We start from the raw sequence: 27,827 nt of genomic DNA, 5'->3' as shown, positions 1-27,827 counted from the left end.
GCCGTGACACCTCCCCGGGGAGCCTGTTCCAGTGCTGCACCACCCTCTGGGGGAAGAACCTTTTCCTCATGTCCAACCTGAACCTCCCCTGGCACATCTTCCCGCCATCCCCTCGGGTTGAACTGTGCTTGCTGCAGCACAGCTGCCTACACCCCACCTTTCATCCAAGCTCACTCAGGCCCGGCTGCGAACCTTCTGGGTTCACCAGCTTGGACCTTCTCCCAGCTGTTCGTTGAGCACTCTACACTTACGAAAGACATATCTCAGCCCCTCCTCTGCAAAAAAGGTCACAAGCCAATTCCCATTCCCTACCACTTTTTTTCCCCTAACGGCTTCTCTTTACACTCCCACAGAGTCATTGCACCAGGATCCTGCTGTGAGCTTCCAAGTGGTAGAGTAGGTGCCAGCAGCAGGTGTCCACTGATCTTTACAGAAGCCTCTTAAAACATACTTGTGATTTGAACCGATTCAGGGAAGCACATAGCTACTCTCTGAACAACACAGGTACTGTTTCGCTCACCTTCCTCTCCTCTCCTCTCTCTCCCCCACACACAGAGCAGCTGTTAAACTTCTTAGGGCATAGACTTGTTATCCACCTCTGGACATTGGGTATTTTATGCAGAGATTAGGAATGAGCATGGGAAAGTAATAAAATTTAACAGCAATAATGGCGAGTCCATTGAATTACAGGCTTTTGTGTTACCTTTGTACTGTGCCAAACTCCACAAAATCCTGTCCTGCAGTGGTGTCTGTAGGAGGGAGGAACAGCAGTGATTGAATTAGGCTGGAAATGGGCAATCCTTGACTGCCCCAAACCACTTCCCAGTAGTGTAAGATGATTTTAGGAGTTGTTACTTCCCCTTTGATAACTTGTCTTTCACTCTAAGGCGTGACCCAGATATTTTATTGTTGATATTCTAACCTCTACAAGATGGTCGGTGATATTATGCTAAAGCACTGTGTCAAGGTATGAATGAAAGATATAAAAGTAATTTGTAGAGGGACAGTACGTATAGATGGCTTGAAATTACTTTCAGGAATTTAATTTCAGGAATTTGAAAAAAAACCAACAACTTTATGTAAACATTTACTTAAAACTATAGAGAAGTTTTTGAAAGGATTGTGCTGCTCATAGGCCTGTTTTCAAGAACAGCAAATGACAGGGGCTAGATTAATGTAGTTCAGAGAATCTGACTTTGCACAGGTTTAAGTCAAGTGACATTAGGTTAAGCTAATGAGCAGCATGAAAAACATGGAGGCTGTACAGTGTATTTGTAATATTAGTAAACATCTAGATGCAGACATTCCTGTGTCTACCTGGACAGACATGAGTATAGATTTGATTGCTGGAACAGGTTTTCATAATTCACCACCCTTCCATTTTTTTTAAAGGTTTTTGTTGTTTTTAAGAACTGAAGTTAGAACGATCACCTGTTAATTCAATTAATTTCAGGGTATCTTTTCTGTAACAGAAAAAGATGTGCAAAAGACCCTCTCAGCAGTCTGGTAGTCTGGACAGCAGCATCCAAAACTAAACACTGTAAGATTTAGAGGTTATTTTTACATCTTTAATCCTCAGAATTAAGGGAGTGAAAACACTTTATTCCAGTCCGAAGCACAATTCCCTACATGTGGCGTCTAGACACAGTCACAGCAATGCTGACAGGAGCTTCCCAGGTTGTCTACACAAGGTTCCTTGATTTTTTTTCACATGGATGAGAAAGCACATGGATGTTTTAACCTTAATTACTTCAATGCCTGTTGAAAATGAGGTAAAATCTTATCACATATTACTTTCTCTATACTACCTTAGAGGGCTGAAGGGATGGGAGAGTTTGTTTTCTCCTTGTCAGAAAGCTTTCCCATCTAATTTTACAGCACTACTAGATTTCTACCCATAAAACACATCCATGCATGTGGCAGAAAAACTAGTGGGTTTGCAAAAGTGCTAACTTCCAACATCTTACGATATGAAAGATAGACACATAACCTGCATTTCAAAGGGGAAAAAAGAAAAAAAAAGTTAAAATACTAAATAAACCTTTTACTTCTTATGGGCAAAATAGTAAACAGAAGGTACTATCCTTTAGGGATACAGTTAAGAGACAATTTATTTTGCTTAACTTACATGGCAAAGGAAAGTCTTGCTGGCCTACCACAAGTACAGCTGGTGCAAAACCCTCTGCTTCTCCTGGGACATCCCAGGAGACCCTCAACCCATGGGCTGGGGGACACCCAGCATCTCAAATCCATGGGAAAGGGTCTCCCTGGATGACCTTAGTGACCAGTAAGGGTTACAGAACTAACTGGGATGCAGATGAAGAGCACCTTGGACTTGCCTTATCAAACTTCATTGCTAACTGTTTTCATGGGTAAGGAACTCTATTATCTGTGCACATTTGTACATGGAGGTTTAAGTGCCAGTGATGGGAGTGGGAACCAGGGGTCACAGAATCATAGAATCATTTCGATTGGAAGAGACCCTCAAAATCATCAAGTCCAACTGTTAATCTAACACTGGCACTAAACCATGTCCTGAATAAGCTCATCTATGCATCTTTTAAACACCTACAGGGATGATCACTCAGCCTTTTCCCTGGGCAGCCTGTTCCAGTGCCTGACAACCCTTTCCATGAAGAATTTTTTCCCGTTATTCAATCTGAATCTTCCCTGGCACAACTTGAAGCTGTTTCCTATCATCCTATTACTTGCTACTTGGGATAAGAGACCAACCCACTCCATGCTACAACCAACTCTCAGGTAGCTGTAGAGGGTGATAAGGCCTCCCCTCAGCCTCCTTTTCTCCAGGCTAAACAGCCCCAGTTCCCTCAGCTGCTCCTCATCAGACTTGTGCCCCAGACCCGTCACCAGTTTTACCACCCTTCTCTGAACTCTCTCCTGCACCTCAAAACTGAACGCAGGGTTCGAGGTGCAGCCCCACCAGTGCCGAGTACAGGGGAAGAGGCTCACCTGTCCGCAGCGCCAGCAACATGCACATTGTTTGAATATGTGTGTCTGTGTGGTCCCTTGCAAAAAAAACAAGCTGGACTTGCTGCAAAATAAGATAAGAGTATTGGGAGCCAGGTATCAAAGCAGCTGTAAGTCTGGCCAGGCTACTAGAGGGGCCAGGGAGCCCAAGCCAGCTGCCAGAGAAAGTGTGGGATGTGGATCTAAATGCAGGAATTCCCAAAATACACAGACCACTGGCACTCCATAATTCAGTCTTCCTTACTATAAATTTCATGGTTGTTACAAGTGTATTAAGATAAAGAAGACTGACACTGGTCCAGCAGCTTCAAATGATGGAACACATATGACGAAACAGCAGAGAGGTGGTATCAAGTTTTGTTAACATGCAACTGTAAGTCATACCCATACAGCACTTGCATTCTTTTGTGACAAAAATTTTATTGCTGTTGCTTATTCCAAACATTTGCCATTGTCTGTTTACCTGAGTGGACACCTCATTAGCATATTTAATTAAGAACATAACAGTAGTTAAATGGTAGTTAACAGGCACATAAAGCATTATATTACAGTGAACGTGGAGCACGGACAGCATTTTAGTCTGAGCAATGCCAGAGCTTTGCTCCCATTATCCATAAGGAAGTACAAAAGAATTTAAGGCACATGTGACCTGCTGCTTTCAAGTAACAGTGAGGCTAGAGGGGTCATGCAGACAGCTTGGCTTCAATTACTATTTCTTAGCAATATGTGTTTCTTTCACAATATAAAATTGAAATGCAGTATAAAAATACATCTTTTCACAGGGTCTAATAGTGCCAAGTGCAATTTCAGTATTTTAAACGCTATGGTATTTAAGTTTGAGGTACATTAAGAGTGCAAATTGTGCTGGAGTTTCTTCAGGATATCACATTCAGCAGGAGAGAGACTTATCTTTCCCTCTTTCTTCCCAAGAGAGGCTGCATTTTTAAGGTAAAACAGTTTCTCTTGACCTCTCCCATGAGAGATTTATTCTGTGGTATTACCGATACCCTGATTGCTCTTACTGTAGGGATAGTTAATGGGATACCATAATTTACAAACACTCCTTGAATACACCTTTCACATCCGAGAGACACTTTCACCCTCCTTTTCATAGACATCTGGATCCTTTTTGCCTTGTTTCTTTTCTTCCTCATCAAGCTGGGCTTCAACCTCATTTGGATCAGTATAGGTATAAAAATAAGCCATGACAGCAAAAATGATGCTGACTGCCAACAGCAAGGCAGCAAACAGCACATACTCTGCCCACTGCCAAAAAAGAAAAAAAAAGTATAATGTATCCATCAGTATTTGTTCCTCAGAAGAATTACACAATTTTACCCTTTGCAAGAAATGTAGGTAATTCAGAAGGTGAAAGTGAGCATACATAACAAGTATCATATGACATAAAGGACTAAGTATTAGATGTACATAATAAATATTAAAGCAACTCAGAATTGAGGTAATTTCTGCAGTTCTGAAGAAACAAGAGTTCTGTGAATGCTGAGAAGTTCTACAATACCTTTTTCCTGGATGCATGGGAGTGGACTAAAAGACTGAAAAGAAAACTCAGCCCCTCCTTTTGGTCAGGTAATCCCATTTTAAACCAGGCTGGCAGTGATCTTGGCTTCCACTTATCAGCAATAAAATGTTTCTACTGACCACAAATCTGAGCGGAGAGGAAGACCAGGAACTCTAATTTCAAGTGCTACCCCTGCCTGAAAAGCCTCAACAGCTCCATTTCATGCCCTTTTTTTTTGGTTAATTTAGCTGAAACCAGGACTGCTAGACCTCTTTCAAAGACAGGCTCTTCTCTCTCTCAGGTATCCCTTTTGATTCATTAGGGAGAACCAGAACTTTCATATTTCAAAGAATGAGGTTTGAAACCCATGGAGCCAGAAGGAGGGCTGTGGCAGTGCTGAGGTATGCAGGTGCAGCATCATTAGCAGTGAACAGAATTTTGGTAGGTTTTAATCCTATTAGTCTAGAATTCTGGCCCAGGAGCTTACAGCCTTTCCAGACCATGAGAAGCAATTTATTGTAGAGATGCTAGAAACTGCTGCTTGCAAGAGAAGGAACCTGGCAGAGCAAAAGTTAAGAGTGACAAACAGCAGATAAAAGTGGTAGAAACCTTTGTTGAGAAAGTATTTTTTAAAGCACTTCAAAGTTTCATGTGTTTACACATACATACACACATATGTTGGGGAAGTACTGGGGAAAGAAGTCCAACAGAAACTTTAGAGGAGGCTCAAGGAGACAAGTTACCACCCTCTTGTCACAGCCTTCAAGATTAGTTTTAATCCAAATAGGTTATAAAGATTCATAACTCCATTACTTATATACTCTAATGAGATTATTCAGTCAAGCACTAGTTCTACAACTGCCTGGTACACTCTTTTATCTAACAGCAACCTCATGAATACCAATTATGAGTGCAAATCTGGCATAATGCTGATGTTCAAAAGTGATGGTTGAGGATTATCAGATGTGACTCCCCCTGGATTAGAGCTGCAATATAATAGCATGCTGATTGCTTGTGTGCTTACCGGCTCACTGAGTTTGGATGCTCCAGCCACAATAAGGACGATTATGTTACCAACAGCCACAGTCAGCAGCCATCCTGCCTGCAGCACTGCCTTCATGTTAGATGGGGCCTACAGAATAGAAGTAAGACACTGATGTTTTAGTCAGACACTGCTATCACTTATTTTCTGATGTTTACTGTATTCTTTACATTATAACAAATGCTGATTCTTTGGGGGGAGAAGGATATGTATATATATTTTAATTTAAAATTGCTAGAGAACTAAATAGGCATGGTAAAAGCTCTGAAGAAGAGATTAATGGGAACTATAACACCTTTGACTTTGTACACACTGTGTAACTAACAGGCACATTTTACATCTCAGGCACACATGGCTAAATTGAGTTCATCATAGTCTAGCAAGCCACATCTTAACAACATTTCCATCACTGCAGTTTGTAGACACACAGCTAATACATTGGAGACAACGGAATTACGAGTGCATAATGAAACTGCTGCTAAAAGCTGTATGGAGGAAATTGGTGTGGAGATAAGGTGGCAGTCCTTGTTCATTTTATATTTGAGGGCTCTCCCATTTGGTTTTATAGCAGCAGGACAGTTCCAGCTATTTTCAATGGAAAGTCACACATGAGGAGATTTGAGGACTGGCAGTCAAATTTTCAAATTATCTAATTCGTCTTAGCTTCATGGAAAAGACTGAATGCTGGTGAAACAAGGCCAACCTGCATCAGCCTATAGTCCTGCTAGGGAGCTCTGGAGGACATAATTGTTCAAACAAAGCAGGAATACAGAACCACAACTTCAAAACAATAGACCACAGAAGATCTTTCTTTGTACCAGGATTCTTAAGACAATGAGAGTTATGAAGGGCAAAACCTACCTGTGAGTATGAAAACTCCAGTCCAGTGACAGAGAAGACTACTTCTGCACATGTAAGAAGAAAATACTGAGGGATCTGCCAAGCCATATGGACTGTATTGGGTGGGATATCTTCAGAATATATTACATCAAGTGTGTTTCCAGTACACTAGAAATTAAAATAGCACATTAGGAGCAGTGATAAAGAGTCTGCACACTAAAGGCACTCTAAACAGTTCTATATCAACTCTATAATCATCTATACACAAAGTTCTTGATAAAGAAAAATATTATACATGAAGCACTGCATACCTAGTTATGAAGTAGTAGTTACTTTACAGCAGACTTCATGCAAATCCGTAGTGTCAAAAATGGCTGAAGATTTAAGGCCATTAATGATGAACATGAATTCTTGCATTATGTTATTATCATACCCATCATTATAGTTAACAATAGCTTTGTGTTCTGTTTAACATACCTGCATTGCATACCATATGTGCAATTAAGGGCAAGAGAGAGAATTTGCCAAGTGCTTTTTTAATTAAAGAAAATACTGACATGAAAAGTAATTCTACACTGCCCATCCAACAGCACTGGCAACTCACCCCATTAATTACAATTGTATAGGCACTGCCAAATCCGAATTTGTTTGAAGTAACTGAACAAGTGTTTGAATTTATAACAGCCATTATGTTATCTTTTCTGAAAGAAAAAAAAAAAAAGCACAGTTCAGACCATAGATATAGACATTTGTGGGTATTATATAAAATAAGAGAGTTCTATGTCCTTTTCCCAAGGACAAGTACATCTTTAAGTGGTCAGATTAGGGTACCTTACCTTCCTCCTGCTAAGAGGCTGTAATTACTGGCAGACAGAGTCATCAGTGTTCCAAAAGAAGTGTCACCCATAGTGACATTGATAGTATAAGGCAAGTTGTTTATGAACCTTTAAAATGTAAGAGTGATTAAATACTTAAAAAAAAAATATGCATAAGTCAAAGAATACAGGTTTTACTTGTAATGCTATACTGGCAGCACAACAAGCATCAGGTCTTCCCCTTTCATTTTTGCCAGTTAACATTTTTGAAAGAACTCCAAATCTCTTGAAGTGTATCTAATGCAAAAAGCAAACTAGACCCACATCAGCCCACGGCCTGCTTAGGAGAATGTCAAAAGCAAGCCTCTACTACAACCACCAATAAATGCATCTGCAAATGGAAGATGTAGAGGAACAGCAGAGAAGCAGTACAACACTTCTTACCCAAGATTAAAAATGGGGTATAGACATGCAATCCGGGCTGGTTGTCAATGAACAAAAAAGTCTAGACAATGCAGCAAAACATATACTTCCAATTTTAGCTGAATTATACCCAAAGCAGATATGCAAGATAGTTTAGATAAGTTATACCCCGCAAGTTCCTATATCCCCTAAACATCAAGGGAAGTGTCCAGCAAGTGGAGAGGTCCTACAGCACAGCAAACCATGTTAAGCAAGAGGAGTCCACCCAAGAGACAGACTGAAGAGACAGTCACACTACTGCCAAAATTTAGGAGCAAAACAAACTCTACCTGATAAGATTATTTCCTTCTTCTGGTTTTGATGCGACATTGTCATCCAGCTGGTGGAAGAGACCATTATCAAGATACTTCATTGGTATCAGTGAACAACTTCAATGTGCACTATTACATCACAGTGAGAATTAACAGATGCTTCAGAACAAGACTCCAGACCTTCCCTTTTAGGATCCTACTAGGATACATATCTACTAGAAAATACTGTATAACCACACATTTAAATTTTGGTGAAAGGGTAATTGTCAAGTTAAATACCAAGTTGGTATTTTTTTTTACCTTTTTTTAATCAAACAAACAAACCAACCAAACAAAACAACAAACCACACCACATCATAGGATGGATTGAATGGGAAAGGACCATTAAAGATCATCTAGTTCCAACCCCCTCTGCCGTGGGCAGGGACATCTCCAACTAGACCAGGTTGCTCAAAGCCCCATCCAACTTGACCTTGAACACTTCCAGGGATGGGGCACCCACAGCCTCTCTGGGCAGCCTGTTCCAGTACCTTACCACCCTCATGGGGAAGAATTTCTTCCTTTTATCTGATCTAAAACCTACCCTCTTTCAGTTTAAAGCCATTACCCCTTGTCCTATCACTACACACCCTTCTAAAAAGTCCCTTTCCAGCCTTCCTGTAGGTCGCCTTTAGGTACTGGAAGGCTTCTATAATGTCTCCCCACAGTCTTCTCCAGTATGAAGAACCCCAACTCTCTCAGCCTGTCCTCGTAGGAGAGTTGCTCCTGCCCTCTGATTGTCTTCATGGCCCTTCTCTAGACTTGCTTTAACAAGTCCATGTCCTTATGCTAGGAAGCCCAGAGCTGAACACAGTACTCCAAGCAGGGTCTCATGAGAGCAGAGCAGAGGGGGAGAATCACTTCCCTCGACCTGCTGGCCACACTTCTTGTTATGCAGCCCAGGATATGCTTGGCCTTCTGGGCTGCAAGCACAACTTGCTGGCTCATATCCAGTTTTTCATCCACCAATATTCCCAAGTCCTTCACAAGGCTGTTCTTAATCCCTTCATCCCCCAGTCTGTATTGATACTGGAGATTTCCCCAACCCATGTGCAGGACCTTGCACTTGGCCTTGTTGAGCTTCATGAGGTTTACATGGTCCCACCTCTCAAGCCTGTCAAGGTCCTTATGGATGACATCCCTTCCCTCCAGTGTATCAACCACATCACACAGCTTGGGCTCATCGGCAAATATGCTGAGGTGCCCTCAGTCCTATTGTCCATGTTACCAAGAAAGATATTAAACAGCACTGATCCCAATACCAACCCCTGAGGAACACCACTTGTTGCCACTGTCACTGGTCTTCACTTGCACCTCTTTGGTGTAACCATCCAGTCAATTCCTTATCCGCTGAGTGGTCCACCTCTCAAATCCACATCTCCAATGTAGAGACAAGGATGTCATGCAGGACAGTGTCAAATACTTTGCACAAGTCCAGGTAGATGATGTCAGTTGCTCTTCTCTTATCCACCAGCACATTAACTCTATGGTAGAAGGCCACCAAATTTGTCAGGCACAATTTGCCCTTAATGAAGCTATGTTTGTTGCCACCAGTCATCTCCTTATTTTCCATGTACCTTGGCATAGTGTCCAAGAGGATCTGTTCCATGACCTTGCTGGGCACAGAAGTGAAGCTTACTGGCCTGTAGTTTCCTGGGTCTTCCTTTTCCCCCTTTTTAAAAATGAGGGTTACATTTCCCCTTTCCTAGTCAGTGGTAACTTCACCAGCCTGCAACGACTTCTCAAGTATGATGGATAGTGGCTTATCAACTTCATCTGCTACTTCCCTCAGGACCTAAAGGTGCATCTCATCAGGTCCCATGGACTTGTGCACCTTCATGTTCCTTAGATGGCCTCCAACTTGATCCTCTACAGTGGGAAGTTCTTCATTCTCTCAATCCCTGCCTTTGCCTTCTGCAATTTGGTTGGTGTGGCTGGAGCACTTGCTAGTGAAGACTGAGGCAAAAAAAGTCATTCAGTACCTTCTCCATATCCCAGGTAACCAGGTCTCATGTTTCTTTCCAGAGAGGGCCTACATTTTCCGTGCTCTTCCTTCTATCACCAACATGTCCATAGAAGCTTTATCTTGTTGTCCTTGATATCTCCAGCCAGATTTAATTATGTTTGGACTTTAGCTTTCCTAACTTGATCCCCAGCTGCTTGGACAATTTCTCTGTATTCCGCCCAGGCTACCTGCCCATGCTTCCACCCTCCGTGGGCTTCCTGCCTTGCTCTCTACAGTTCACCAGTCCCACTGGTACTACAAAGAGTTGGAGAGACAGAAAACAAGACAACAGGAAAAACACAGCCTGGAGCATGTCCTCTCAGCTTCACACACTCCATGTGCATAGTTGCCAAGACATTAATGTATGTCTTGGGCGTCAAGCAGGCTTACCCATTCAGCAATGATGCCCGACTCAGTATTTTTAATTTCAATGGTGTGACGCTGTCCCCCTGGCAAGTTGATAGGTTTCGTTGTGCTATTATTTCCAGAAATTACATTTAATGATTGGAGCTGAGAAGTCTCAAATGTCATGTAGTCCGTCTACAAAGACAAATGAATTACTAAAAATTTCCATGCAACAATGTATTTGTTATTTGTCTACAGCTTTGATGGAGTGTTATGGACCCTGGGGTGGGGATCAGAAAGTTACACATGTTACTTCTGAAGTGCTAGGCATTGCGAGTATCTCCAAACTTTCATTTTTGTTATGTTTTCTATATCAAGCACTAATTTCATTTGATCATTCTTTTTTATTGATTTCTTTTGTTACACAAGCTTCAAAGTAACATGAGCTTCCTGCAAGCATTATGGAATAGCTGTTATTTTCCTGTGTATCTCCTGCTCCAGATAAATCAGGCTTACCACCAACACCAAGTACAATTTTGTTTAGCTACAGAGGCAGAACTAGCATAACTTAAAATGTAGCATTTCCCAAATAGCAAGGCCTCCTAAGAGATGCAAATGCAAGCTGAATCTTATGGTTTCAGCATAACAGGAGGGAGTATTACCAGGACATGATTTAAATGTTCTAAATATATTTCATCAGCATAAAAATACATAGAACATCAATAAACATGTTAATGTAGTACTAAAATAACTCATTTTATGGGATTATAAAAAGGATTTTATAATCCAAAACATCTAGATTATAAAATGTCTATAGCAGAATGTGGAGCATTTTATATCCCTCATATTCACATATGCACCATGGTTATATCAGTAAGTACAGTGATTTACTAGAGTTGAATGGACTTTTTTTGAAGGAAGGAGTGTTCTCACTGTTAAAAAAAATAAAATAAAATAAATCACACCTTTTTAGCAAGAGTGAAGTTTTCAGTTGGTTCAAATCACTATTAAGTTTCTTAAAAACAATTCTTGCCAAAACAAACTAGTATTACTTAGACTATTGAAATAGTTACTGTTTCTTCACTATGTTTTCAGTAACAATTCATGCCACAAAACAAAACAGTCTTTAAGATTAATAGATTAAAAAAGAAAACCTAGAAAATAATCAATTTTGAAACATTAGTTAAGAACCACTTTGACTTACTCCAATAGAACCTTTTTTTAACTTGCTATTCTCCATCTCCCCTTACTTACATAATCCATAGACGTTAAATTCACAGTCTTCAGCTGAGGTTCAAACTGAACTGTTGCACGATCATTTCCTAGATTTATTACTTTGATTTGGGATTGCCCAGCTGCAGGGAAAACTGGAAGAGTTTTCTGTAGGACAGAAAAAAAAGTATTATCAGTGCCCTATCTTAAGTCACAAAGGAAAAAAGTACTGTAATTACTGCGATCTTATCTCATGAGGAAGATTAGCATTTGCCTGATGATTATAAACGCCAGAGGGATGAAATGTTCATAATGGGATTTTGTTACTGGTCTCTTTATGTACATCCCACAAACACAGATCCATCTTAACCTTTCTGCAGGAGATTCTTGTGCAACAGTCTGGGAAGTAACCAGTTTTTATGATTCTCCTGCTCAATGGCAGTAAGTGTCTGTGCACAGCTCTGGCCTTCTGAACAGGGCATTCAGGGACACAGCCTGGATGTGTTTGTACCAGCTGAAGGCCAGATTCTTTACTTTCAACTTCAAGAGGAAGAAGTTTTACTAATATAAGGCTCATTTCGCTGCCAGACCCAGCCATTAAAGAGTACAGCCAGCAGGTCAAGGAAGGTGATTCTGCCCCTCTGCTCCGCTCTGGTGAGACTCCACCTGGAGTCCTGTGTCCAGCTCTGGAGCCCTCAGCACAGGAAAGACATGGACCTGTTGAAGAGGGGCCAGAGGAGGCCATAGAAATGATCAGAGGGCTGGAACAGCTCTGCTGTGAGGACAGGCTGAGAGAGTTGGGGTTGTTCAGCCTGGAGAAGACAAGGCTCCAGGGAGACATTATTATGGCCTTTCAGTACTCAAAAGGGACCTATAAGAAAGATGGGGACAGACTTTTTAGCAGGGCCTGTTGTGATAGGACAAGAGGTAATGGGTTTAAACTAAAAGAGGTAGATTTAAACCAGGAAGGAAGAAATTTTTTACACTGAGGGTGGTGAAACACTAGGACAAGTTGCCCAGAGAGGTGGTAGATGCCTCATCCCTGGAGACATTCCAGACCAGGCTGGATGGGGCTCTGAGCAACCTGATCTAGTTGCAGATGTCCCTGCTCATTGCAGGGGGTTGGACTAGATGACCTTTGAAGGTCCCTTCCAACCCAAACTATTCTATGATTAAGGAGAGAAGTCCTCATTCTTAACTAAAATTAGAGTTGAACATCTCACTTCGATAGCGCATGAAACCAGGCCGGCACCTCTGGATAGCTATTCAGCTCTTGGGATGCAATGGATCACCTCCCAGAGGTGTTGCTGACTCCCCAGTGACAAGGGAAACCTATATCTCGCTCAGGCATGACACCTCCCTTTGGGGCAAGGAAAGTGAGGTATGATGAATCCTGCCTTAAACAGGTGTCATCTTTGTTCATGCTGTGATGTTGGTTCCCAGACTGTGGCCTGTCACACTTCACTTCCAGTCTAAATATCAGAAGGGATCAGGGATAGAAAGCAGCTCCCTGGTAGGCCAAACAAATCTTTGTTTTTAACTGAGATTAAAAGCTAAAGACCCAAGGTTGGCTTTACTGTGTGATTTATGTTAATGGCAGATGAGATGATTTTACAGGGTGGTGTTCATTGCAAGTTAATTTTATTAATGTATATTGCAATAGTGCAATCAGCATAATATTTTCCCTCCACTTCTGTGCTCATATGCTTTGTTCCAAATTTAGGAGTCTTGGCTCATTTTCACCTTAAACAGGCTTAGTTCTATGTTAATAACTAAGTATTAATAGTATTAATAAATATTTGCATGTGGCTGAACTTACATCTATTTGCACCTGCACAAGGGCAGCAGCAACAAAAGCCAAAGACGCAAGGAGCATACCAACAGTTATCTTCCGCAGGGGCCTAGTACAGCAACAAAACACACACGTGAGTTGGAAGACAGCTATGAATTCAAAACTTCAACTGTTAGTTGTTTTCATTCCACAGTGGGAAACTCAAATGGCTACAACTAGCACATTATCAACATCTGAGGGGCTGATGTTGTTACAGAAAGTGTTCTGCTAAACTAGCTGCCTCCATTCATATTTATGCTATTGGGAAATATATCTTTCCCGCAGCATCATAACCTGTTACTCTGCATCTGCTGGGCTCAAACACTGAACAAACATCATTATTAGGTTTCCGGACAAGTTTGATGTGCAGGAAGAAAAAAAAAAAAACAACAAACCACCAAACAGAAACAAACCCAAACAAACAAACAAAACCACAACCACAATTCAGTGTGGTTGTTAAATTTAAAACAATGAAAAAACAAGTTATGCCTTTTTAAAAAGGGTAACAACTTGTGTCTATATTGCTATGCTTAAATGAAAATGATATTGCACAAAAAAAGAGGTCAGGGAACTATGTTGAATTAGTAGACATCCCAACTGACATACAAGTATCTGTAAGGGTAAAGCTAAGGTAGTTATTTTATTTATGGCATCATTTGTCAGCTGTAGAGTGTCCACAAATGGATGATAGTGTTTCCAACACAGCACATGCTTCCAGTTTTTCATAACTAGACAGAAAAGCAGCATTACATCTTGGCCCTATAAAAGTTTAAGAACTGTATTCTTTTCAGGCTCTCCAACTTGGAAGTGCTAGCCACTTCATTACCCACATTGAAAATAACATTCAATGTCCTCCGAAGCTACACCTAGAATTATCTAGTTAGCCACACTCCTTGCTGAGACTGAGGAGGGAACATATCTCAGGTAGTTTTAAGACCAAAACATGACACATGCTATGGATGTATGTTGTATTTCTATTTATACTTTGGGAGGGAGAGGGGGTAGACATAGGGGAAGTATAAAACAATAAACAGCATCTCTCCTGCAATCAGAAGATTTTGCCCTTAACTGGAAAATGTTGTTACTTTACTGTTAGATCCTTTCCCTCTAGTCTGTGGTGTCTGTACATACCACTTAGAGTATCTTTTTAAAATTTTAATTTAAGATGTTAACGCCATTTTAAGCACACTACTATTTTCTCCTTAGCTAAATACCTGCTTTTGTTATATTATGTCTGGAAGAGCAGACTAAAGAAACCACTAAAATGAACCTCTGTTGAAGTCAGGCAAGTACATCAACTTACGTGAAATTGATCTTGCATTTCTTGATTAAAGGGTAAATCACAGCATCTACAACTGGGACCATTATAATAATCAGGATTGGATTCACAGTCTGTTAAAGATGAACATAAGAAGAGAAAAAAAATTAAGTCTTTTTCAAAGTCCTTTTTTGAAATTAATGGCACTTGAGACAGATTTATATAATCTTTGGAAAGTACTTAAAATGGGCAGACAGGAGATTACTGTACCTGCATTTGGTCTGGCTGAATCTGAATAGCTCCCTGTTAAAGAAAAAATAAATAGGTTTTAGTATTATGACAAATAAAACTGATCTGAAAAGTAAATGTTCATTAAGAAAAGAATCAATAAAAAGTAACCTACAAAATTCCCATCCATAGTTGTGGCTTGCAGTGTCCATCTTGACCCCTTAACAAAAGGAAAAAAAAGTTAAATACCACAGTAAATCAGTCTTCCAAAGTTCATCTTCAAGTGTTTTCATAAGTGTTGAGAAAGACATGCAGTGCAATTAAAATAAAAATAAATAAAGCTAGCTTGCTACAGGAATATTCTTACTCTGCAATGTAAAGATTTGAACAAAGTGATCCTTGCAGCCCATTTTCCTTTATTTACTATTTGCGTGAAATAGAGCAGAAAATAATTTAGATGTAGAGATTAGATGTGACAGGAACATCCTGCACAGAGCATTGCCGTGTGCTTTCCATAGAAGCCACCCAAGTGCCTTTGTGGCACCTGCCTGAGCACCCCACGCCACTGGCATGTCCATCTGTCCTTCACACAGCCCAGCAGTGAGCTGCCAAAGCCAGGGCTGGACTTGCTTTGAGCCCTCTGCCCAGAAAACCTGCCTAGAGCTGGGTCCAGTGGGGCTGATGTTAAGCCTGAGCCCAGGGTGAGACAGGAATGTGCATCGCTGCATCTGTGGCTCACCTTTAACCACCCGTGATGTACCCCTGGGAGATGTGATAGTTATTGTTCATGGAATAAGTATTTCGCTCTGAATTTCACAGCGGGGTTGCCTGTGGTCACGCTGCTGCTTGCAGCTCACTGGTACAAGACTAAAGCAGCACCCATCCAGGCAACCTGGACCAAACTTCCTCCACTTTGCCTTGGATAAAGCTTTCGGTCCCTGGTTCTCTCAGACACTCTCCTAAACTTGTACTTCAATACTTAACTCTGAAAGCCTGCTTTCGTGAGTCCTGAGCACTGAGTCCAAGTCAAGAGGGATTATAGGCTTATACAAATGCTTGAAGGTGTGAAATATTTATAACAAGTTTGAGTGATTAAGCAAACTGGCATCCAAGCTCATTTCAGCCCTGATTCTCCAGAGCATTTACACTAGGACTCTACACTGCATCTCACAACTGAGAGTGGCAGAAGAGTTAGAACTAAGAAAGCTTTGAATTGCTGTTTCATCCTCCAAGTCCTGGCAGATACAAGATTTGGAGAGGCCTCAGTCACTGAACTGGTCCTGAGCATGTCCAGATAAACTGACTTCCCCCTGTTTGCAGAACATCCCATACTACCATGACTTGGAAAAACTATCCCTTCACATTAGAATCAGATTAAAGAGTTTGCTTAGAATTATTTTACACCTTTCCATAGGTGCCTTTTATGTCTGGTGACCTCAGAGTACAGGGAGTGACGTGGTACAGCTGTAATTGCCAAGCCAAACAATTTCTACTTTACCTGCTGGTCAAAAAGTGCCCAGAACATGGGGAGAGGGATGTAAAGGAAAAGCACCTTCAACACCATTTTAGTTTGAACAATCAGTCGTTTCTGCAGCAAATGAGAATCACACAAGAGAAATTAGTCAAAAAAAAAATAAAAAGACAGCTGCAGGGTGCTATTTGTAGCACAGCAACAGGTAAAGACACATCATATATTGTTTACCCATGTCCTGAACTTTGTGTGTTGTAGACACTTCACTGATTTCTGTTAAAAAGCACAAGGTCTGTCCTGTGGGAAGGGCTGCTGATTGAAGGTGACATTGGTATCAGGGAAACCTGCACCTCTTGGCATGTATACTGCTGGCAGCATGAGATTCAGCACCTTAGTGCTGCTTTATTTTTCTAGGAAGAAGGCATTTGAACAACAGGTGACTGAGGAATGCATTTCACACACAAAAAATACATATAGGCAGAAGGAAAATAAAGGTGAGAGGCTAAGGTTTGTGTTGCCATTGATGACACAGCAGGGCGGATATGAAGTAGGGGACATGGCTGGGGACACAAGGCTTTCAGAGTCATGGTAAGGAGCTTGTACTGAGTCCAGGAGGATGCAGTGTTTATTCACATAAGCTGAAATTCTTAAGCATAATTCTGTAGTTTGATCCTCAGACAAGTGTTAAGGCCCTGGGCATTAACCATGCCAGTCAACACCATGTCCATTTTTACCTTCTGCAGTCATTAAACCTGCATATTTCTGTTTGAAGTTGATTCTGAAGCTGGTTTGCTGGGAGAAACAGGAAGCTGAAAGGGATAATGCTGGCTATTTTACACTAATTCTGAAACTACTAAGTGCTTGTATTTGTTCAACAAGGGAAATAGTCTTTATCTCCCTCGAATTTCCCCAGGCAACCTATGATCACACAGAGCATCAGCCCAGACACAGCTCTGCTTTCTCCCACAGGAGTTGGGGTGGTAACCTGCAATCCTAGGGGAGCACTGAGATTGGGCCAGATCATTAGCTTCTAAGTGACTGAGAGGCCCAAAACTATTTGCCCAGCACTTGAGGCAATGGATCAGAGCAGACAGAAGCTGATGGTTGGGGATGTCACAGCACAGGAGTCATACTTACGTCATACTTCTCACTTGCCCAGTCTAGCCAGTGCTCTCTCTTGGGGAAATCCTTGCTGCGATGCCGAAACCGGTTTTTGATGGCAAACTGAGAAGGAAGAGAATTATGTTTAATGGCATTAACAAATATTTGTAATGCTATAAGCTGTTTTGGCATTAAAGATGACACTCCTGCTTTAGAGGTTGCTAAAGGTAACTTAACTGCTTGAGGCATCTAAAGGAATATTGCATGTAAGGACTCACACTGCATATCCAACTGAGTGTCCACCTGGGATTAGGTGAACCAAACAGCTCAGAGTAGTCTGTCTCAGTGTGGCTTGCTGTTAGGAACTTGAAGACCTGCCTGCTTCAGACTAACTTATGTACAACAATAAAGAGAAGAATGTCATAGGCACAGGTTTTCAGAGCTGAATGGCTGTAAGAGTATATTTCACTATGAGAAAATGCATCTTGTAGATATTCCTCATACCCTGACACTGAATATACACCAATGTAGTCCTGAAGAACTACCAAGACTTTCTGCATAGAATAACAAGCAAGGCTGAGCTGGGCCTTATGCAAAGCACTTTAAGTGATGGCCAAAGTCACCTATAGGGATTTGGTTTTGACAGTGCTCACAAGACAAGCAAAGGTCTGGGCTATAACAAGCTGACAGAGAATGAAAAAGCCCATAAATGAAAAAAATCCCCTGATCTTAAAGTTGAGAAGACACTGCCATGTTGGGGCATTCAGTGCTATTCACACAGATTTACCTCCTTTCCTTGCAGGCTTGCACTGACATGTAATCCCTCTGACCTCCCTAATACAGTGGGGATCCACATAACTCTTCATTGTAAATAACAATAATAAGCAATGCATTTTTTGCTGACAAGAGATACTAGTAGCTCTGCTCCTGGCTCAGGTCAATGCATGTTTGTCTCTTCCTGCAGGGCTGCATAAAGGTATGCAAATGAGGAAGGAATGACTCCCAGGAGTTAAGATCAGCTTTTGTGCATCATTGACACCTTGCTTTGTTTCCTTTGTGTATAAATTCAGATATAAACCAAGATACAGATAAATACAAAGGCAGCCTGTAAATCTGGAGGTGTCAGTAAGAAGCCTTCTGTAAGAAAAAAAAATTTTAAACTTTCTAAAGTTCTCATATTATGACAGATTTCTGATTTAGGCAAGTACACTAAACAGATTTAAAAATTGCTATAAGAGTTTTTGGTAATAAAAATAATACTTACTCCAATGCACTTGAAAACTTTAATCATTATATTGCCTTGAGGTCTAACTTTCTTGTACATCTTGCTCCCAATTATGAACACAACTACAATACACAAATGGAAAGCAACTCAGGATTAATAGGAAATCGTGGCAAGTAATTTGGTATGGAAACCATAACAGTCAAGGAGTTTTGTCAGAGTAGAAATAACCCTCAAAGGGAACAATGAATGTGCCTCTTGGCACATTGTTATACAGTAAGAGAAATCAAATTAGTATCAGTAGATTGCTATACTTAAAGCAAAGGACTAGATCTGGAAACTCGTAGGCTAAGTCCTCAGTAGGATATTAACTTAATTGAGGGATGGTCCAAACAAGGACCGCTGAGGACCTCAGCTCTGGTCTTGCTGCACCAGATTAAGACTGCTTCATGGACTTCTTTGCAGGATTCCAGGATGCTGCAGCTCACGTCACATGGGGACACGTGAGGCTCTGCCTGAACTGCGGGACTCGCCAAGGTGTCCTCAGCTTCCACACCCGGGCACATTCCCCAGCCTCACCCTCCCACATGCAGGGCAAGACACAGGCAAACCTCATAGCCACCATCTCCTCTGGGTTGGGTGTATGGGTAAGATGGGTCACCATAGCTGGAGGCCCACCCTGGGTGGGCTTCTGATCAGGACTATGAGAAACCAGAACCACAGGGGGCATGTGGTACATACTGACACCCCACAGTTTCTTGGTCATTGTGGTGCAACAGAAAGGCTCAGGGAGTGACCCATAGCACAGCTAGTAAAAATGTAGGTGTGTGAGAAATCCTGACAGACCAGTATGGCACTTCTTCAGGGGCAATTACCTTATACAGTTTGCTATCCTGAACTATAGATAGTTTCCAAAGCCCTCATTTTCTTGGAGTTCTCACACTACATTCAAAATATCTTAATTATAAACCCCAGTAGTCCAAGAAATAAAGACAGTAAGTTAGATGATATACAGAATTCAATGGTATATTTGTGTGTCTCCCCACCCCCAGTCTCTACTGGTAAATCAGACTCTTCTGTAAAAAGAAGTGCTTCAGGTTAATCCCACCCACACCCCTTCCCAAGAAAAAAGTTCAAGTAAAAAATTGCAGAAACAGTCTGGTATTGATAGAGGTTGATACCTGGAGATTTCTACCTCTTCCTCATTATTTGAGATCATTATCATCTAACGGCATCTGTAACTGAAGCAACAAGACAGAAACAGTTCCACTTACTCAAGGAGACAGCCATGAGGGCAGCAGGAACCCCAAAAGCTAGTGGGTAACATCGCTGTTTGCTGTGAATGCCACACTCTTGAGCTGAAGTACAAAATAACATTAGATAAAAGTCCCAGTCAGTGCTGCCAGTATTTTACATAACATTTCTGTTGTTTGCATTCATTGTTGACTAGAGGAAAAAAAATCTGTTGAAAGTTATTGACAAAGCAGATGATCTTTATTCAGCTTACTTTGCATTATTGAAAGGAGGAATTGTGTATTTTTCAAAAATTAAAAAATAAATAAATAAAAATCACAGGATGGTTGAGGTGGAAGGCACCTCTGGAGGTCATCTGGACCAACCCCACTGCTCAAGCAGGGGCCCCCAGAGCCAGTAGGCCCAGGACCATGTCCAGACAGATTTTGAGTATCTCCAAGGATGGAGATACAACCTCCTTGGGTAACCTGTGCCAATGGTTGGTCACACCTACAGAGAAAGTGTTCCCTGATGTTCAGAGGGAACCTCCTGTGCTTCAGCTTGTGCCCATTGCCTCTGGTCCCTGGGCACTGAGCAGAGCCTGGCTCCATCTTTTTTGCATGCTCCATTCAGGAATTTATATACATTGATGAGATCTCCCTGAGCCTTCTCTGCTCCAGGCTGAACAGTCCCAGCTCTCTCAGACTCTCTTTATATGAGGTTTACGTTCAGTTTTACACTGAGGAAAGAAGAATCCTGCTAGAATGCTCAAATGGATGTTCTTGGTGTAAAATGAATTAGATTACAAAAGTTGTGTGACAAGTTTATAAACCAAGATGTAAGTAACATAAGTGCAGCTTGTTAAAGAAGCTAGGAAGCTAAAAACTCCCAATAGTAGTCAGTGATTTCACTTTATAAACTTCATGCACATAACCTGAAATGATGCTCAAAGTGTGAACATAGCTACTAACAGAGAAAAGTAAAAGACTAAACAAAATTATTACCTTTTTTCACCATACCTCTTGTAACAGGAGAATTAGAAAGTTTGATTTGGAAAAAAATATTTATATATGTATTAGCTTGCGGCTAATTAATGGTTTGATTTAGTTGTATTAGCCTTTTAATTAAATCTTTACAGGATGTAGTGGTATCACCTTCATCAGCTGAATTTGTCCATTTTTCCAATGTAGTTTTCACCCTGTATCAGCATGGAAGTGAAATGCGTGTTGTGCCTTAGACATATCTCCTTCCATTTTTGGAAAAGGACAGAATTTGCATTAAGCAAACATCTAAAATGCTTCTACACAGTCAAGAAGTCCAAAAGCCAGAATTTCAGCTCAATGTTTTAAGGTTATCCCTGAACTCACATGCTGTTTTATTTCTTTTGAGGAAAACAGCCTTCCTCCAACTCCCGCCAAGCACATCCATGCAGCACTGTCTGTGTAAGCTTGCCATGAAAATCCATACACATATGGATCAGTGAATTGCTGGCTTTCTGTTTAGGATCACACTATTCATTGTAAGCAGAAAATAACTTTCTCCTTTAACAACTAAAAACAAAATCTCTTTTGTCACATGGATAAATGTCTTTGCATGTGCACAGATGCTTCTGTACTTTGCATGGACACACCAGAATAGTCACCACTTTCAGACTAGAGGGCTATTTCCCCCTCTCCTTCCCACCAAAGAGTACCACTCTTTCTTGTGTGATGGTTTTAAAGGCATTGGAAGAGGTGCCATATTTGTGTCTCCATGGAATTAAAACCTGAGTTAGGCACAAAAGTTGATGGCTTCAATGTGTTTCTTTAGGGTCAGACATACGAGATCTGAAGGCAATTCAGACCTCAAATTTGCTTGGTTTTGACCTGCAAAAACCTGGATGACATACAAAAAAACCCTTGAAAACAATTTGCCACGGGATGTCAAAGAACAGAGGGAGCCAAAATGTTAATGCAAACCTAACTGAATGGCAATCCAACGCTCATCCTTTACACTAAAGCGTAAATATTTTATAAAGATATGCGTGACCTTACCTCTGAGAATTGGAGTGATTATGGTAGACAGGAGACTTCCAGCATTAATGGACAAATAAAAGATGGAAAAGAATCTACTTCTCTGTTTTTCCTACAGTAAAAACAAAAAGGACGTTTAGAAAGGCTTAGCCAGAACCACATCATCAGCCCAGATTGAACTATCAGCAGCTCTGTTTGCACCATTCAAGACAAAAAGTTCTCTTATAGATCCTTCTTCACCTGCTCAGGAAACACTGCAGTAATGCACACATCTAAATATGTATACTATTAGAGTATTACAGTAGTCAAACATTAGTAAGAATATATGTATGATTTAAAATCTGTAAGACATTGTTACCTGATCATCTTCAAACTGATCTCCACCAAATGCTGACACACAGGGTTTGATCCCACCGGTACCAAGTGCAATGAGGATCAAACCAATCATGGACAGAGCACTGGGTCAAAGCAGAAAAGCAAAAAAGCGGGGGGAGAAGAAAAATCACTTTACTTTCTTACTTAAAGCATATGTAAGAAACTGATTACAAGACAGTTGAAATTCAAGTAGCATAAATTTAAGGCATAAGTTGTCCACTCCTCATCAACCTAGAAAAAACCCATCTAGAAGGCAACTCACATGTGCACTGATATACTGTCAGGAGAGCCATCATGGTTGTGATCCGTCAGGTCATTTATGGAGCTCACAGACATGACTGCCTGCCCAATCGTGTAGACAATGGACAGGTAGACAATGGTCCTGTTATAAACAGAGAAGATACATTTTTAGATATGTTAGCACAATGACACACCTATACATACACACACAGATAATTCAAACTTTTGCTCATATGAAAGATGCTTAGTAAATAAGTACGATTAACAGATAAGACAAATTAAAGACTGAACTTATCACAAGCTACTGTAAAAAAAAAAAAAAAAGTCTGTCCCATATCTCTGTCACAGTATTTCTATTCTGTTGGGGGTTTTGTTTGTTCGTGGGTTTTTGTGTGTGTGTGTTTTTTGTTTGTTTGGTTTTTGTTTGCTTGTTTGTTTTTTAATCATTATTATTTTAGCTAGCTGCCTTTAATTAAGCAAGGCAAGATGAGAAATAGATTCTGTAGATATCACCAGGTCATGGCAGATTTTAAATATCTTCAGTGGTTGCCTTTTTACTAACCAACTTGAGAATGCCATTATCATATTTGATACATGGTAGAGTTCAAATGGACTACCCTACAATACTGAAGTATCCTGTTTACACTGATTTTAATATTACTAAAATATCCTATATGTTCTTTTCTATTTTAGCTGCAAGGAGGAGGAAAAGAAAATCTATTTTATTAATAAACATGCAAACTCCCCCAGAAACACTGTTGCAAACAACTCAGATGTAAGTTTACCAATATCTTTAAATTCAGAGTGGAGTGAGAAATATCATGCCTTTAGGGTCCAATTCCTCTTTCCTGCGTGGAAGAACATTCTAACTTTTTTGGAACTTAAGTTCATGACTATAGTTTAACCCATGCTCATCTGCTTCTTTTGTTGAGGCTCCATTTGATAGGCACAGATCCAGGCCTCTGGTTTGGTGGAAAAGGAGGAGAAATAGGTTGCAGCGATGTGAAACTATTTAAGACACCATTTTGCAGCAGAAGTAGTCCCAAACCCAGTGAAGGGTGAGGCTCAGGGACTTAGGACAACCTGGATCTGTTTAGGGAAGGCAAGAGGTCCTCACAGCAAGCTTGGAGCACCCTGATATGAGGCACAGAGGTAGCATCGCTCACACCACTGACCAAGTTCTTCTCACCTTAGAACAAGGTGTTTCTAACTTAAAAATGTTATTTCCTGTAGCTGGGTAAAAAGCTGTGCAAGGTGCGGAACAGTGAATCTGCTATTTATTAGATAATAATAATTTTAAAAATATGTTATTTTAAATAGCACTTCCATACAGTTACCTTAGTTGCTTAACAGCTTGGGAGAAAGTTTCCAATGGAAGTTAAACCTGAGCTGACCAGAAGAGAAACTCCTGCTCTTTATTTGCAAGGCTCATAAGCATGTTGTGAAGCCAACACTTATAATTGGCACTGCAGAGATTAAGAAAATAATTGTGATTTCTGTACTGTTTTCCCCAAGAACTTTACATCTAAAAATACATGAGCAGGTCCCAGACTGCTCCTTGGCAGACATTGCATGATGTACGTGGACTGTGTAAGCACTCCCCTGTAAGAGTGCTTAACAGTGCTTGAGCAACCTCCTCTTATAATAGATTTTTTTTAATGAATTATTGTTTAAGCCTTCCTCATAGCACCTTGCTGAATTTTATGGCATCTGCACATTAAACCCAGCACCTTTTTTTTTCTTTTTTTTTCTTTTTTTTTTTCCAAAACCACTTTAGTTTTTTTCTTGTCAAGCTTAAAATTCCAGTTTTGACAGTGGTTGCAGCCCTGGTCTCCCAGAGGTTGCCAAAACAGTGGAAGAAGATGATGGTGTAGCCTCCAGCCAACCAACCACGCAAACAGCTTCATCTCTAATCTCTAGGAGACCTTTGACAAGTCAGCTAGCATTCCTGACTTATAGCCCTCTGTAAAATCTTTATGGTGCTTTTTTCCTGGCAAAGTAAACACTATTAGAGTCACAACCTCAGCAAAGGAGAGTGAGATCAGGCTGCTGGCAATAATTTGGTTACATTTCAAAGCACTTCATCCAGCAGCACTTTTCTGAGCAACTAGCACACAGATAAAACCCCAGAATTCATCATTAAAAAAACCAAAAACAAACAAACACAAACAACTTGCAACTCAGTAAAACCTCCCACTGAGCTGTCAAGTCAATACTGAAATCACAGAATATTTTAGCATATATTGTCTCAGTTAATACCAAATAACACAGTATTTCACTCTTTCATTGGCTACCTGCAATAGATAAATATTCAATCCAATGCAATTATAACCCTCAGTATCTTTATTTTCAGAGCTTGATGAATACTTTCCTTACATTAGCTTACATTTTGTCCAGATGAGAGAAAAAACACACAGCATGCTTCAAAAGCAAGCTACTACCCTTGACTGATTAGCAGAACCGTAACATTTGCTAACTTGTAGTGCACTTTCAGGTCTGAGCAAAAACGCTTAAAACCTTGAGCTTTGGAGAAAAACCATAAACAATCCTGGAACATCCAACACCATCTCTGAAGCTGTTGTTCTGAGCTGCTGTATTAGGAGAAGGTTTAAGTAACACTGATCTCAGACAAGGTCTTATGATTTTGGGTTGGTTTCTGAGGAAGCACTCACTTAAACTTTCCCAGCCAAGAGTCCGCAATGAGCGCTCCAAGGATCGGTGTCAAGTAGCACAGAGCAACAAATGTATGGTAGATGGCTGTGGACAAGTTGTCATTCCACTGCAGGAAATATTTGAAATACAAAACGAGCACCGCTGTAGGAAGAACAAAACAACAGGTTACAACCCAAAAGTCAGGGCTGGGTAAGTAATGGTCAGCATGAGGAGATACAGGGCATGGGACATACCTCGCATGCCATAGTAGGAGAACCGCTCACAGAACTCATTGACAACGATGAAGAAAATGCTCAAGGGGTAGCCAAAACAGCTCAGCTGGAGGGAAAAGACAAACAGTGTGAGCCCAGACAGAGCTGTGCAACACAGACCAACATCACTCACTGCAACGTGCAGCTTGAGCAAGCTCCCTACAGGCTCAGCAGGAGCAGGTAGGTAGGTACTCAGGGGTTAGAAGGCTGCAGGAGCTTCTGTGGAATGATGCTGGTTTACTTGAACTGAGAGTCAATTCTCACCTGACCCTCTTGCCCCTAGAGCTCTACAGACTTCTCATCTGCCCTTTGCAGAACTTTAGCAATGTTATATTTGCCCTTTGGTCATTATTTTATGCACATTGGAAGTCTTGAGCCTCCAGCCCTTGGAGCTATCTTGACTGGTATCCAAAAATGCAAAAAGCCAACGTTCTTGAAAAAAAAATCAAAACCCAAAGCCAACAAAAAGTCCAGCACACCAAAGCTAGAAGCTGGATCTACTTTTAAATACCTCCAATTAAGACAAACAAACATTTAAACATTTTATTCAAACAAATCTCTTGGGGAATCTCCCTATCCTTAGAAAAACCCTGCTTGATAAAGAATCCTTCATTTCTTCTGACTTGCTGAATGAACAGACTTTTCTCCTAACCTAAAATGACATGGCACTAATTGACAGATTTACTGAGCCTTCACCTGCTGTGACAGGTATCTCCACAGTCACCATCACACAGCTTGTGACATGGCTCTTGCCATTGCAACAGAGAGAAAAAGCACAAATCAGGTACAAATCAGGCATAATTGGTAGAATTGAAAAATTAATTTCTGATCACCTAGTTTTCCTAGTGGATGAATACATTATGTAATTTCTACTTATATTACTAGGAATTCAAGTTGAACATAATTCTCCCTTTTTACCTTTTTATGGAATTCTGCAAGTTGCAGAATTTTTTTATAAGCCTCAGAATATCAGTTATGGGAACAATAGTTATGAAACTTAAGCATGGAAAAGAAAAAATGGCATTGGCTGTCTTTAGGTTGTAAAGGTTGACAAATCAAATCAATCTGTATTATATGTGAAACAGGAAAAAAGGTAACTCTGCAGATCAAAAGGAAAGAAACTTTATGTGGGAAACTTCTGCCTGACATGAATAAATTAGACAGCCCGTATCTCCAGCAAAAACTCTGGAGAAAGCCTTAATGAACAATGCAATACTTTGAGACTTGTGTGTTACAATCTTTTTGTGAATACCACAAGAGAAATTGAAATAAGAGTGGTGGGAGTATTGCAAACTTAGTCCAACTTGGGCACGCACATGTGCAAGCAGCATGAACAGCACTGAACTTTGTTATCAGCTGAACCAGTCATATAGTGTGCATGTCACCATGGTTTGATAAGCAGGCTTCACTGAAAGAACCAGACTTCAGCAGAGGCAGGCATCATCTAGCTTTAGAGCAACAGAAACTAGAGGCGTAAATAGAAGCTTGTCACTTGATTTATCACATCCTCCATGGGCAGAAAGAGGTGTCTCCAAAGGAAGACCATCCACATGTATCCCCAAATTAGGTAAAATTCACTTGAAGGTGCCTGCTTCTCTCAGCTGAAGGCAGCAGGAGCTCTACATGGCTAGTTCCACCTTGGACAACTGCTTTTGTTAGACTAGAATTCATAAAGAATTTCATCCAGCCCTGTCTATCAATAAGACACACAAACACTTGTGCTCCTGAAGAGGTGGATGGGGAAGCACACTGTGAAGGTTTGGCTCAGCACCCATAGATATACCCAAAAGCTTTTGATTTCAGCAGTTCTTGGGTCAGGCCCTAAACCAGGAAGCCACGCTGTGCAGCTGTTTTCTGCCAGTGTTATTTGGTATAACCTGCTGGAGAGGAGAGGATGTCCCCGTCGGCAGCAGGAGATGGCCTTCCCTATGTCTGGCCTGCCTGCAGAGAGAAAAGGAACAGTGGATCCTGGCAGGACCCATCCCTTCCAGAAGGTCACAAAACCTCACTAAAACCTTTTCGTCCTTCTTGGGGTTCTCAAACCCCCCTCCCCAGCATGAGGCTGACACACTGCCTGACACCTTATTGCTTAAGCAGTGTCATGCCCTGATCTGGGGAGGTAACAAACTTCCATAGAGGCTGGGTTTGATTTAAGCCACTAGCACTTAAGTGCCCGGCAGAGATGTCCTGCATTCACATGCCAGCACAGCCACCACAAGTGGGTTTTTAACAGCTGCCCCTGAGCTGATGGAGAGGTGCATGTCACAGCCATGGCTCAGCATGAACAGGGGCATGCAGGAGAAAGCTACAGGGTCTTTCTCAAGGTAACAGACCTTCTATTTTTCCAAGATGATACAAGCAAGAAGAGAATATACAGTTACACCTTGAAACTA

At 41.0% G+C, this 27,827-nt stretch overlaps 1 protein-coding gene across 1 annotated transcript in view; it reads right to left on the bottom strand.

Moving 5' to 3' along the window:
- Positions 1 to 3,730: 3,730 nt before the first annotated feature.
- SLC15A1 (solute carrier family 15 member 1) overlaps positions 3,731 to 27,827 on the bottom strand; it is a 34,428-nt gene continuing 10,331 nt past the window's right edge. The window contains exons 4-24 of the mRNA XM_082043167.1: positions 25,417 to 25,501; positions 25,183 to 25,324; positions 22,533 to 22,652; positions 22,254 to 22,353; positions 21,917 to 22,007; positions 19,925 to 20,008; positions 18,693 to 18,775; positions 17,465 to 17,551; positions 16,355 to 16,444; positions 15,032 to 15,076; positions 14,899 to 14,931; positions 14,674 to 14,762; positions 13,359 to 13,440; positions 11,582 to 11,707; positions 10,373 to 10,522; positions 7,957 to 8,006; positions 7,226 to 7,333; positions 6,994 to 7,090; positions 6,411 to 6,557; positions 5,532 to 5,639; positions 3,731 to 4,254 (exon numbers count right to left, since the gene is read on the bottom strand). Coding sequence (XP_081899293.1) covers positions 4,066 to 4,254; positions 5,532 to 5,639; positions 6,411 to 6,557; positions 6,994 to 7,090; positions 7,226 to 7,333; positions 7,957 to 8,006; positions 10,373 to 10,522; positions 11,582 to 11,707; positions 13,359 to 13,440; positions 14,674 to 14,762; positions 14,899 to 14,931; positions 15,032 to 15,076; positions 16,355 to 16,444; positions 17,465 to 17,551; positions 18,693 to 18,775; positions 19,925 to 20,008; positions 21,917 to 22,007; positions 22,254 to 22,353; positions 22,533 to 22,652; positions 25,183 to 25,324; positions 25,417 to 25,501 — 2,106 coding nt within the window. The 3' untranslated portion in view covers positions 3,731 to 4,065. The remainder of the gene's footprint in view (positions 4,255 to 5,531; positions 5,640 to 6,410; positions 6,558 to 6,993; positions 7,091 to 7,225; positions 7,334 to 7,956; positions 8,007 to 10,372; positions 10,523 to 11,581; positions 11,708 to 13,358; positions 13,441 to 14,673; positions 14,763 to 14,898; positions 14,932 to 15,031; positions 15,077 to 16,354; positions 16,445 to 17,464; positions 17,552 to 18,692; positions 18,776 to 19,924; positions 20,009 to 21,916; positions 22,008 to 22,253; positions 22,354 to 22,532; positions 22,653 to 25,182; positions 25,325 to 25,416; positions 25,502 to 27,827) is intronic.

Source organism: Streptopelia decaocto, assembly GCF_964273445.1.
Source record: "Streptopelia decaocto genome assembly, chromosome: 1".
In the NCBI taxonomy this organism is placed as follows: domain Eukaryota; kingdom Metazoa; phylum Chordata; class Aves; order Columbiformes; family Columbidae; genus Streptopelia; species Streptopelia decaocto.
This window is presented reverse-complemented; position numbering and strand designations above follow the sequence as displayed.